The 12,083-nt window shown below is 39.5% G+C and overlaps 1 protein-coding gene across 1 annotated transcript in view; it reads left to right on the top strand.

Annotated features, from left to right (window-relative positions):
• The first annotated feature begins 446 nt into the window (after window positions 1-446).
• Window positions 447-12,083, top strand: part of trhr (thyrotropin-releasing hormone receptor) — a 19,616-nt gene continuing 7,979 nt past the window's right edge. The window contains exon 1 of the mRNA XM_015393566.1: window positions 447-1,386. Within this exon, the coding sequence (XP_015249052.1) occupies window positions 580-1,386 (807 nt within the window). The 5' untranslated portion in view covers window positions 447-579. The remainder of the gene's footprint in view (window positions 1,387-12,083) is intronic.

Raw genomic sequence — 12,083 nt, 5'->3', positions numbered from 1 at the left:
CTGTTATGTTCAATTAAAGCATGTGCTATTCTCTATTCAGTATTAAGTACCTCTGCCAGTCTGCTTGTATTCATTTATTAAATATGTCCAAATGAAATAGATAAAAAGGTATGAATTAGTGGCTGTAACATTACCTAAATGTGTATTTATGTTTTTTTGCACTTAAGTGATGTATTTGTAGGGGAGTCCCTGGCATGGGAGGAAGAAATTGGTGGTTCCAGTGCGTCACAGTGAGGCTCTCAGGAGCAGAAGAGCTCTGCGCAAAGCTCTCAGTCATCAAGGAGGCTGAGCAGCAGCAGGTCGCACAGCTGCCTGCAACCCATCCTCTCCTCCGTTTGCAAACTTCAACCACCATTCCCATTATCTGGCTGCATGGCACGCGTACTGGACCGCTTTAGTAGCATCATATATTTCACGCTGTGAGGAGAGAAAAAAAAAACCTGCAGGCGTGGATAAATAGAACATTTAATTTATTTTTTTCTGTCTCAATCTAGAAGAAATTTTAAGTATTTTTATTCTTTATTTCAATGCGTAATGTAATTTTTTCCAAAGAGCGCAGAGCCACAGCTTCCTTCTGTCATGGAAAACCTCACAGTGGATGACATGACTCTGGAGAATGACACGTCGCTGCAGGAAAACCAGACTCTGGGCGTTTGGACTGACTACTCCGTTGAATACAAGGTGGTCAGCGTGTTCCTGGTGTCCCTCATCTGCGGCGCGGGGATCGTGGGCAACGTGATGGTCATACTGGTAGTCCTGACCACCAAACACATGCGGACTCCCACCAACTGTTACCTGGTGAGCCTGGCAGCCGCAGACCTCATGGTTCTGACGGCTGCAGGGTTGCCCAACATCAGCGACGCCCTGTGCGGGCAGTGGGTGTATGGCTACCTTGGCTGCTTGGGGATCACCTACTTCCAGTACCTGGGAATTAACGCGTCCTCCTGCTCCATCACTGCCTTCACTGTGGAGCGCTACATCGCCATCTGCCATCCCATTAAAGCCCAGTTCCTGTGCACCTTATCCAGGGCGAAGAGGATCATCATGGTGGTGTGGGCGCTCACTTCGGTCTACTGCGTAATGTGGCTCTTCCTGTCAGACACCAAAAAGTTGGTTTACAGCAACGTAGTGCTCATCAGCTGCGAATACAAGGTGTCCAGGAGCCACTACCTGCCCATCTACTTCACGGATTTCACCGTTTTTTACGTGTTGCCTCTCATGCTGGCTACGGTTCTGTATGGGCTGATCGCAAGAATCCTCTTTCTCAACCCGATGCCGTCCGATCCGAAGGGCGGCAGCAAGAAGTGGAAGAGGGAGGCGAGCCAGGGCGGCAGGATGGTCAGCACCAGCTCCTCCAGCAGCACCACGGCTGCCTCCCGGAGACAGGTGGGCTCCTGTTTACTCACCAACACCCACTAACGGGCATGGGTCAGATGAAAAACACTTTTTCCCAACAATCTGAAAAAAAAGTTTTCTCATCATCCTATATTTGCTCTTATGTCACCTAATTAGGAAACATCTAAAACCATATAATATCTAACATGAATTTAAATATTTATGTGATGGAAATTAAACAATGTGCCTACATGTCAAGATGGTTAACAAAAAAATATAGTAGTTAAAATCATACATATAATGTGAAATTACAATTAAGTTTCCACAAACCTCTGGTGTTTTAGTGCTCCTTAAACATTTAGTTCACACATTGTTTTATCTTTTACAAAACATATTTCATTACTGTTTGGTTTGGATTTAAAGTCTTTAAAGTCTTCTTTTTTTCCATTAATTTTACTTTAAATCTGCACATTAAATTGACGAAATTAATATTGTTTTAGTTTCTTTAAAGACTTAATCCAAAATTATTTAATTATTTCCTTATTTAGATTTAGTTAAATTTTAACAGGCCAATGGGTTCAGTGTTTACTGAGAAAACAATGTTTTTGCTCCTTAAATAGCCATCATTCAAACATATCTTCCTTCAGAGAACAGTAGAAACAAGAGAAGGAATAAGATAATAAAAAATATTTTTTATCAAATCTTCAGGATGTTATATGCCACCAACATATACATTGTGAAAGAATTGGGAAGCAGGATGCATTCATATCTCCTAAATGGAAAAAAAGTGCAACTGTAGGTCCCCCTTTTGGAAACAGCCATTTAGCTGCAAGAAACTACTTATTTATTTTTATAATATTGTGCATGAAAAAACACCAACAAATCCACTCGGTAACACAATACCACAGCTCTAAGCCAACATACTTACCCTAGGCTTTCAGGATGAGGTCACACCTGGGAAAATATCAAACACAATAATCCCTCCCATATCAGCTGGTTGCAGAAGGATTTTTAAAAAACGATACACCCAAAATGTACACTGAAATACGATAAAAGATAAGACAATCCTACAGCAACCAATCCCTGAAAGTAATTTTACCTCACCAGTAGTGCTGTTCCTATTTTAGTCACTGTGGATCATGTCATCCCTATATGTAGGGTGTATGCACATAATTAAAAAGCTGAATGAAGTGTCATTCTTATAACTTTTAAAATACTTCTGTTTTCTAACTTTACACCCCCATGTCACTGTCATGAGTGTAGTGTAAACATCATACAGAATCCTCCTGTTTTAGTTTAGTGTAGAAGTAATCAGTTCTTTCTAACTACAGCAGGAAGTACTAATGAATCTTTGGAAAAAATATATACAGTCTAAAAAAATCTGGGTTAAAGGGAACCCTGTGTGCCACAATATGGCACAGAGGGTGCTAAACATAGGGCTAAAATTCATTGTATTAAATTAAACAAAAACTCATATTTGCTTTTAACTTGAACTGAAATTAATGAAGTAAAAAGAAGTAAATGCATTATGTTAGTTAAAATTCAAACATTTAAACATTGGATTTGCGTCCTGAAAAATTTCCATAATTTAAGTTAAGAAATTAGGCTGCTTCTTTGCTTACGCTCGGTTAGGTCATCAGTCAGAGAGTGAAATAAAAGGTAATATATTTATATATATATATATATATATATATATATTATTTTTTTTTCTTTCTATTTACTTTTGCATTGGAAGTTACCTTATAAAGCACATATTTTAATTTGAACTGCAAACCTTATAATTAGTAAATAACATTGTATGTATGAAATTGAGACTAATTCTTAATTTGGTGGCTTGCACCAGCACTTAGTTGGTAAAAGGCTACCCAAGGGAAAACAAAATGCTCTATAGTGACACTAGTATGCCTTTGGGGTTACTAGCATCATATAGCATGTTTTTGACCATTTTATATATATGTATATATATATATATATATATATATATATATATATATATTTTTTATTATTATTTTTTTTTAACCTATGGAATATTATATAGTTTGAAATGTTTGCCTTTGAAGTGAGGGAAATATGTATTGTCTCTGCTCTAAAAAAAAAACAAACTAGCTCCCAACTTTTTTTAATGTTTGGTTAAACTACCCTACCTGTCTTTCAGTAAAGCTTATTCAGAATTTGTAGGGCTTTAAAATAAAGCCCGCACTATTTTGTGTCCATAGGTTATAAAAACATACACTAATTTGATTGGTGATAAAGTCAATAATCAAAATCACCTTTACATATTAGGTATCACATTAACTAGATTATAATGGGTTAATTCTACATTTTTGTTAACGGTAGCAAATTAAACATAAATATATGAGCAAAAATATACTCATATATTTTAATCCTTGCAATGTGTGCATGTGCCAAATTGCACAGATCTGCTAAAACCCTAAGAGTAATGCTACGACAGCAAGCAGCAAGAGCAGCAAAGACGGGCGTGCTGCTTCATTTTTGATGCTTGTACAAATTTAGTTCTAATGCGCGGCTGAAGCATCTTTGCAGCTCCAGCTGCGCGGTCGAAAAGTGGGTCTGATGCGCGTTGGGCGGAGCTGTAACAATGGCAGCTATATTTTCTGTGATCAGTGGGTAAAAATCAGTTTTAATGTTTCTAAGTGAGATAGTCCACCTGAAAACGTAATCTATGCAATCAGTTATCAAGATTATGATCCTGCCTTCAAATATTGTTTTGCTGTCGAAGCCGCTCAGACCCTCGTACACCGGCGGTGCTCTGTCACTTGAAATCCCGTTCAACGGCAGCCTCTTCGTATGTAATCCAAACTGCAGGCACCAGAAAAATAAAATCGATCAAATTTTGCCGGCAGGTTTTGACATTTTAAGTTAATTTAGGGATTACTGAACTGTTTCAGAGGAGTGATCACAGCGATCTGCATCAACAGCACTTTGTCTGTCTCCCTGCCCGCTCGAGCAGCAAAAGTTAAATTTTTCCAACTCTAGCAACTTCTGCTTCTCAAAACACCCTGCAGAACCTTTTGCTGTGCCTTGATGCGTGTCAACCATTGACTTTGAATATAAACTAGCTGCTTCTGCTGCTTGCGGTCTGAAAATGAGAGAAACTTGCAATAATAAAACAGTGTGGTGTTCAAAGTTAGTTTAATTTAATCAAACGGTATATAAACTATCAGGATTATCTTTTCTTAGTTTTCTGTTTTAAAAAATTCTGCAATTTTGATTCAAGTCAGTTTGGCAGGCCTGTTAAATACACAATATAATTACCTCTTTATAGGTCTGTTAAAAAAGCATCCTGGATGGTGGTGTAGCTTGTAAAGCCTCTGTCACACCTTAATGATTTAGTCAGCACATGCCTGACATACAAAAAATCTGGCAAAAACGCTGGCATACGTTGGATAAGTTATGGGTCAGTTTTGTATAAGTTACGAGCACGCTGAGGCACTCTGAAGTATGTGGGCATACGTCGACATATAGCAAGTACGTCGAGACGTACGCCAGCATATGCTCATACGTGGGCCATAAGTTACGGGTAAGTTATCTGATCGTTGAGATAGTTTAAGTTTAAGTTACTCATAAGTTGTGGTGTCTAGCTTATCCAAAACCTATGAGTACATTGTGCATCACTTATGCATAACTTATTAAGAACTTATCTTTAACGCATATCGACGTATTCGACGTGTTCCAGACGAACGCTGAACGTGATTCTACATTACAGCTACTGTTTAATGGCGTATTGGAAATGTTTTGGTGTAACAGGGGTTCACAGGTGGAAACTGTCAGTTTTCCTTCAGACTGCATCCCCATCATAGGGTGAGCGTGATGCTGAATGTGATGGATTCTCCCTGTGTTCACGCCCACAGCCACAATCAACAAACTTCCTAGCAGACATGATGCTAAATCTGCTGCAACTGCGAACGTTTTTTATTTCTATTTCTTTTTCATTTTTTTCTTTTCTTTTATTTCTTATTATTTAGGTTAGCACCGCGATCAAAGAAATCTTTTTATGCAGGCCGGGCGCCTCCGGGCCTTTGCTGCCCCACTCAGGACACTGGCTTGTGACATTCTATGTGCATTAAGCTGCCGTGCGTTATGCATAAATTAGGCTGTCGTTGGACATAAGTTCTGGACTCTTTATGAATACTCTATGCATATGTCCAAAATGCATAGAAAGTTCAGCTCCTGCAATTGCAAGTGCGGTATTTCCCCCACAGACCACCAGGGCAGCCGAGAATACCTTTGTTCAACCTGAAATGACTCATTTAATCATCCAAAACGTTATGGAACACATTAATTAACTGAAAAATGTTGCATAGTGTGCCTTTAAATGGAGCTCATGGGTTCGATCCTAGTTTGAGGTCTATTTTATGGTGAAAGGTTTTAGTTCTGAGTAGTTCTTACTTAGGATCTTTTGGTGTTTTTTTTTTCAAAGATGTTGAAATTACACACCCTTCACTATTAAAACTAGTAAAACCTAACTCAAAATGTTTCCATCGCATTTTGGAATAAATTCTTTAGTTTGCTTTTTAAAGCATGTTTTAAGATCAAGGTATACTTACTGTGTATATTTTTGTCCTGTTTAAAAAAAACACTTAAGTGGTGTGTTGTTTGACTGATTTTGGTCTGTTTAAAGTAAGGCAGAAGGCTCTCAGGGCAATGACCCACCAGCAGCGGTGGGAGATGTTTGTTTATCAGATGAGATTTGACGCCTTCCTGGAATGAAGAGGGTAGGGTCCCCTGAGGGAGCTCCTTGCTTTGCTGCATAGTCAAATCATTTAACCCCAACTCAAACAGGCTTTAGGCTTTCTTTTTTTCTCTCTCCATCAGTTTAGCTGACAAATTTTACTTTTCAGAGTTAACCTATTCTTGGTGAACACAGGCAGTAGTCCATTCCAGGCATGTAACTGTGTTACTTAAAGGTCAAGTGATGAGGATTTACCTTTTACTTACTTTCCTCCTCTAATAGGAAACCAGTGCCTTGTTACGAGAAGCACACGCTAAAATTAGATCTGTGAGGTTGGAAAATTAATTTGAACATTTAAATAAGCAATGCTGATCAGGGCTAAAACAGCACACTTTAAAAAATGTATGATAGATGATGCCAAGGTGATTTCTCGCAAGCCTGTCATCATGGTACATATATTTGCTTCTTGTATTCCCATGGAGAACAGTCATGAACAGACATCTCAGAGTTGAATTGGGGCTCACAAAAAAACCCAACAGAACTTCAGTGAATGACCTATAGGTAGAGAGACAGACAGAGCAGTACCGAATGATTAGATTATTACCCTCACTCAATTACATCACATAATAATATTGCAAAACTAATACTTGTTAGTTTTGTGTACTACAGTAATGTTATGTGTAAATTCTAAAAATGAATGGTTTTGACACAGAAAGTTTTTTTTCTTTGATTCCATTCAATTCAGTTTATTTATATAGCACCAATCCACAACATCTGTCATCTCAAGACACTTTGCAGATCAAAACAGTTTTGAGAATTGAATTCAATGGGTATAATATGTAGTTTTAATTTAGGGTTTAATTTTTACCATTTGCTCACTCAGATGGAGATTAAACTGAGAGCAGAATATGATATCCAGACCATATTCAATTAAATTCAGTTTACTTATATAGCACCAACACAAGAAACTTTACAGAGACAATTAAACCAAATCATACAGTCAAATTGGTTGAAAGTTTTCTACTTAAGAAAAACCAGCTGATTGCTTTGACTAATTTGCTCGAAAGCAATGCCTCACACCAAGCATGCTTGTAGTGACAGTGGAGAGGAAAACTCCCTTTTAACAGAATCAAACCTCCTGCAGAATCAGGCTCAGTGTCAGTGCCATCTGCAGAAGCCGACTGGGGTTCAAGGAGACAGAAGCAGACAAAGAAAAAGGAGCAGAGATATAAAAGGCAACTGTAAATCAGCTCCACAGGCGGCCCTGTCCAGGAAACACACGGCCAGGCAGAAAAGCTCCAAGCCAGCACCCATGTCAGAGGATGGAAAACACATACAGTTAGTAACATTCAGAGAAACAGGACCACACTGAAAAACAGGCAAATCTCAAAAAACAAAGGCATTGATGGCAGCAGCACAACTAACACCTCTCTCTAGGATGGTGTCACAGCCAATTTGATACCATCCAGATGAAGTGATGGACAAATCTTTTTCTTTTTCAAGGACCCTGGTCCAAAGACATTAGCTTATGTCCCCAAGACATGTCTATGTAATGTCTACTGTATGTAATGTCTAGTATGTGTATGTATGATGTATGTCTAGTATATGTAATGGTTTAGCTTATCCAGATTCATAGGCAGATATAGCTGAGTATCATATGCACAAGAGTGGAAATTAATCCTAATTAATTCTACCAACTTTGGGCATATTTATAGTAAAAGAGAATTAGCCTTAGATCTGATCCCTGTGGTACTCAACAGATAAAGAAGGAAGTTTTTGGTGAATTTACTTGACAGTCGGTTTTTGGGAAGTGGATGCAACAAATGATAGTCTAATCAGGGCTGACAGACATTGAGGTTCATCACACTCCTAAGCAAAATCATCACTGGAAATCGTGTGGCATGGTAGGGAGGCTAGTATTTTTAAGAATGTCTAAAATTTCATGATTACGGAGGCTGACTGTAAGGAGATGACATGGTCTGCTCATGCGCTCTTTGTTATCTGAGAACTGAGCCAGAGCTGAACCGCACCGAGCCCTACTGATGAACTAGTACCAGTTTAGCGCTGTTCGGTTGTCTCTGGTACTGTCCGGTTCAGTTTTGCTTGCCATTTACACTCACCAGTTATCTCAGAGACCATGCTCAGACAGATCTAGACACGATATCTAAAGGGTAGTGTAAATGGGGCTTTAGATTCGGAGTGACACCCAGAAAGAAGAGCTGCACCATCCAAAGTGGGATGATTACCGTCGGTCCAAATCAGACCACGTTTTCCCCAGAATGTTTGCCAATTATTAATGCATTAATGTCAACACAGTCTTGGGTAAAACATAGAGAGGGTTGATTTAAAACAACAGGGTTGGGTTATAGGTTTCCTTCAGCTAAATGAGTTAGTTTTTGTCATTTAATAAAATGTACTTAAGACATTAATGTATAATTTTAAAGGCCTTGATACGACTCTCCAAATACATGAATGACAGTCAGCTTTTTGCAGATAATCCAGAACCCATATTACTAGACGTTTTATAGTCGAGTTCAATCCTCTGGTTTCTCCATGATATATACAGTTTTCCCTAAAGCTTGATATGGGCAATAATGCAGTGGTTTTTATGATGTATATAAAGATTTATATATAAAAAAAAAAAAGTGGGATAAGGGGATTTCACACCAGGAATTCAGTGCAGAGTTTGAGTCTTTAATGTTCCTGATAAAAAAAAAAAAGTAAATGCCCACATGGTTCTTTCAAAATGCAAGCACATTGTTGGCTTTCTTCCTTCTCTGTAAGATCAATTCTGACAGAAAAAAAAAAAAACACGCTGACAAAGAGACTAAAACAGTCTCTAACAGAAAGGGACTGCAGTAATTGGTTCTTGTCAAAGTGTTCATAAAATTTGGTGGAAGAAAGGAAAGTTGATATAAGGAGTCAACATTCCAGAATGTCAGAAGTAAAGCTGAAATGGTAATTTCTTCTCTTATGAAAATGCAGAAACCTTAGCGCCAACTCCACTTTGCTAAAGGTGGTGAAGTAGGATTTTGATAGTATTCAACTTGTTTCTCTTTCTTCTGCAATCTATAATCATCTCCCTGGTTTTATTGACATTCAGGATCAGATGGTTGTTTCCATGCCATGCCATAAAGCAGTTCAATAGCTCTCTGTACTTAGCTTCTTGCCAATCTTTGATGCTCCCAATGACTGCAGAGTAATCCAAGTATTTCTGCAGATTACAAGACTCTGTCTTTTCCTGGAAGTTAGAAGTGTACAGAGTTTTTCCAGCTTTTTATTACTATTACACTGTCACAAGTACAGTGCATCAAAATGAACTCTCTGCATTTAACCCATCCCCTTGAGGAGCAGTGGGCTGCAACTGTGCAGCGCCCGGGGTGCAGTGTGGGGTTAAGGGTCTTTTGCTCAGGGACCCAGAGTAGCAGTCTGTGGGAGTGGGGCTTGAACCCAGAACCTCTGGATTCTAAGTATCATGACCCAACCACTAGGCCGACACTCCCCAAAAGAGGAAAAAAGGAACAATGAGAGTGCGGTCCCCTGTGGAGCTTCTGTTCTGTTGACTACTTGATAACACAGCTGACCCCACTAACAAACTGGTCTGTTTTTCAGGTAGTCAGTGATCCAGGAGATTATTGAAGCCTCCGTCTACATATTTTCGAGTTTCTCACAAAGTAATTCAGGTTGAATTTGTTAAATGTTATGGAGAAATCAAAGAACATGATCCTCACGCTGTCTGCCTGTTCTAAATGAGTAGGTTTGTTTAAGCAAGTGTATTATGGCTCCTTCCATTCCAACTGCAAATTGCAGGGGGTCCTGATAACTGCTTGTTTGTTTGTTGAGGTGAACCAACAGAGGTCTCTCTAGGAGCCTTATTATGTGGGACATCAAGGCCACAGGTCTATAGTGACTGAGGACTTAGGTGAATCTTCTTTGGTACTGAAACAAGACAGGGGGTGTTCCACATCACTCAAACTGTCTGATTTATACTTCGAAACTAGGTTGTCTGCGTAGGTGTCGCAGTGAAGGCTGAGACGTCCCCACCCCCCTCCGCAGACACTCTACTGCACCTCTACCAAAATTGTAGGTGACCGCAGACAGTGCCGCAGACCGGAGGCCGGCTTGTTTTGTTTTTATGACCGCAATTGCGGAAAACAACTCGTGAATTTGGACCAGCTAGAAGAGCGAGGTGCTGGGAACACTTTTTCAACTGGATCCACACTCTTTTTAACTTTCATGCCGCTTCGTCGTCGGATAAACTTGCCCCCACTTACTCATCGCCTCTGCCATATCTGGACCCACAGAGTATAGCGCAGACCACGCTCAAAATTGAGCATAAATCAAAGATGTCTACAACAGGCTCACTGCGACACACTGCTGCGAGGAGTATAACCAGCCCTTAAGGTTGAAGAGGTGCTGTAGAATCCCAAACAGTTGCTCTGCACAGGCCTCTGGGGCTTAGACCATCATGACCTGGTGACTTACGTATTACGGTTTGATCTATCCAGTTACTTCCTTGCTTGACTTCTAGAGACAGACAGATAAAAGGCAGAGGGAGAAGGGCCATCTTCTGTTTCGGCCAATAGCAAACTCAGAAGTAGGTGAGTCAATGGGAGTGGAGGGCAGGACATCTACATGACTGTGGTCAAAAGAGAGAGATGCTGAGCTATTTACTGAACTGAACCTGATGAAGAATGTATTCAGTTCATTGGTTCTGTCCAGACTTCCATGTGTCTGTTCATCCTTCCGCTTGAAGCCTGTAATCTTCTTCATCCCTGACCACACATCTCTGATATTGTTCTGCTGTAATTTGCTTTCCAGTCTCTTTCTGTATACCTCCTTGCTTTCTCTTATCTTGACCCTGAGTTGCTTCTGTATACTCATTAATTCCTTCTTGTTGAGCAATTACTTCAGATAACTTGTTATTCGTGGTTTATTATTATTTGGGAAACATTTCACTGTTCTTGTAATGATGGTGTTATCTACATCGAAGTTTATGTAGTCAGTCATTGCATTGATTTCCTTTCCATGCAGTCTGTAGCCTGAAAAACTTACAGAGCTTCTTTTGTCTGCTGTGACAATCTTCTTACAGTTATTTTTAATGCAGGTTGTCTCTTATAAAGTGGCTTACTGTATACTCTTAGCAGAGACAAACAAAATTGAGATCTGATTTCCCAAGAGGAGGTCTTACTTTAGAGCCATTTTCATTTGCATAAAACATGTAGCTGAAGTTTTGTTTTCTGTGGTGCAGCAGCTGACAAACTGTTGAAAGTTTGGTAGTGTAGTAGAGAGGGAGGCGTTGTCAAAATCACCAGTTATTGCCACAAATGAAGTTGACTGTTGTGTCTGGATCTTAGCAACGTCAGAACTGATTACCTCCCATGCAGTGTCTGCATTGGCAGAAGGTTACTAACAGAGCACTGGTAAACTCTCTGGGCAAATAATTTGGCCAAAAAACAACTGCTAACAGTTCAATATTTTGGCTGCAGTGAAATATCTTCTTGCTTACATATCCTGGGTGACACCATCTGTTTTTTACCAGCCCTGCCAACCCACCTCCTTTGGGTTTTCCAGTCTTCTCTAAATCTCTGTCTGCTCGTATAGTCAGAAAGACCAGCAGAGAGACGCAGGAGTCTGAGATGTGATTCTGAAGCCACATCTCAGTATAACACACAATGCTGCATTGTCAATATTCTGGCAGGGTCCTTGCAAGGGCTTTGAGTTCTTCTAAATTGTTTCCCAAAAATCTACTATTGCCTATAATAGAAGAGATGGCTTAAATGTTTGTTCCTCTCTCGTTTCCTTTGCTCCAGCTCCAGCTTCCCTGGTGCCTCCTTTTCAACTCAGGTGGTACTTGCAGATTAAGTTAATGTATTATTTCAGCTTTAGAGATGTTAATTAGCTGCTCTCAGGTGTAAAAAAAAAAATCAAGTTGCTGTGGTTACGCATGATAACAAGTATCGAAAAAGAAAAAAATATCAGTAAAACTGTACTCCAATGTGCAGCCACTCTAAACATATATATATATATATATATATATATATATATATATATA

This window comes from Cyprinodon variegatus, unplaced genomic scaffold, assembly GCF_000732505.1.
Source record: "Cyprinodon variegatus isolate N-32 unplaced genomic scaffold, C_variegatus-1.0 Scaffold648, whole genome shotgun sequence".
NCBI lineage: Eukaryota > Metazoa > Chordata > Actinopteri > Cyprinodontiformes > Cyprinodontidae > Cyprinodon > Cyprinodon variegatus.
This window is presented reverse-complemented; position numbering and strand designations above follow the sequence as displayed.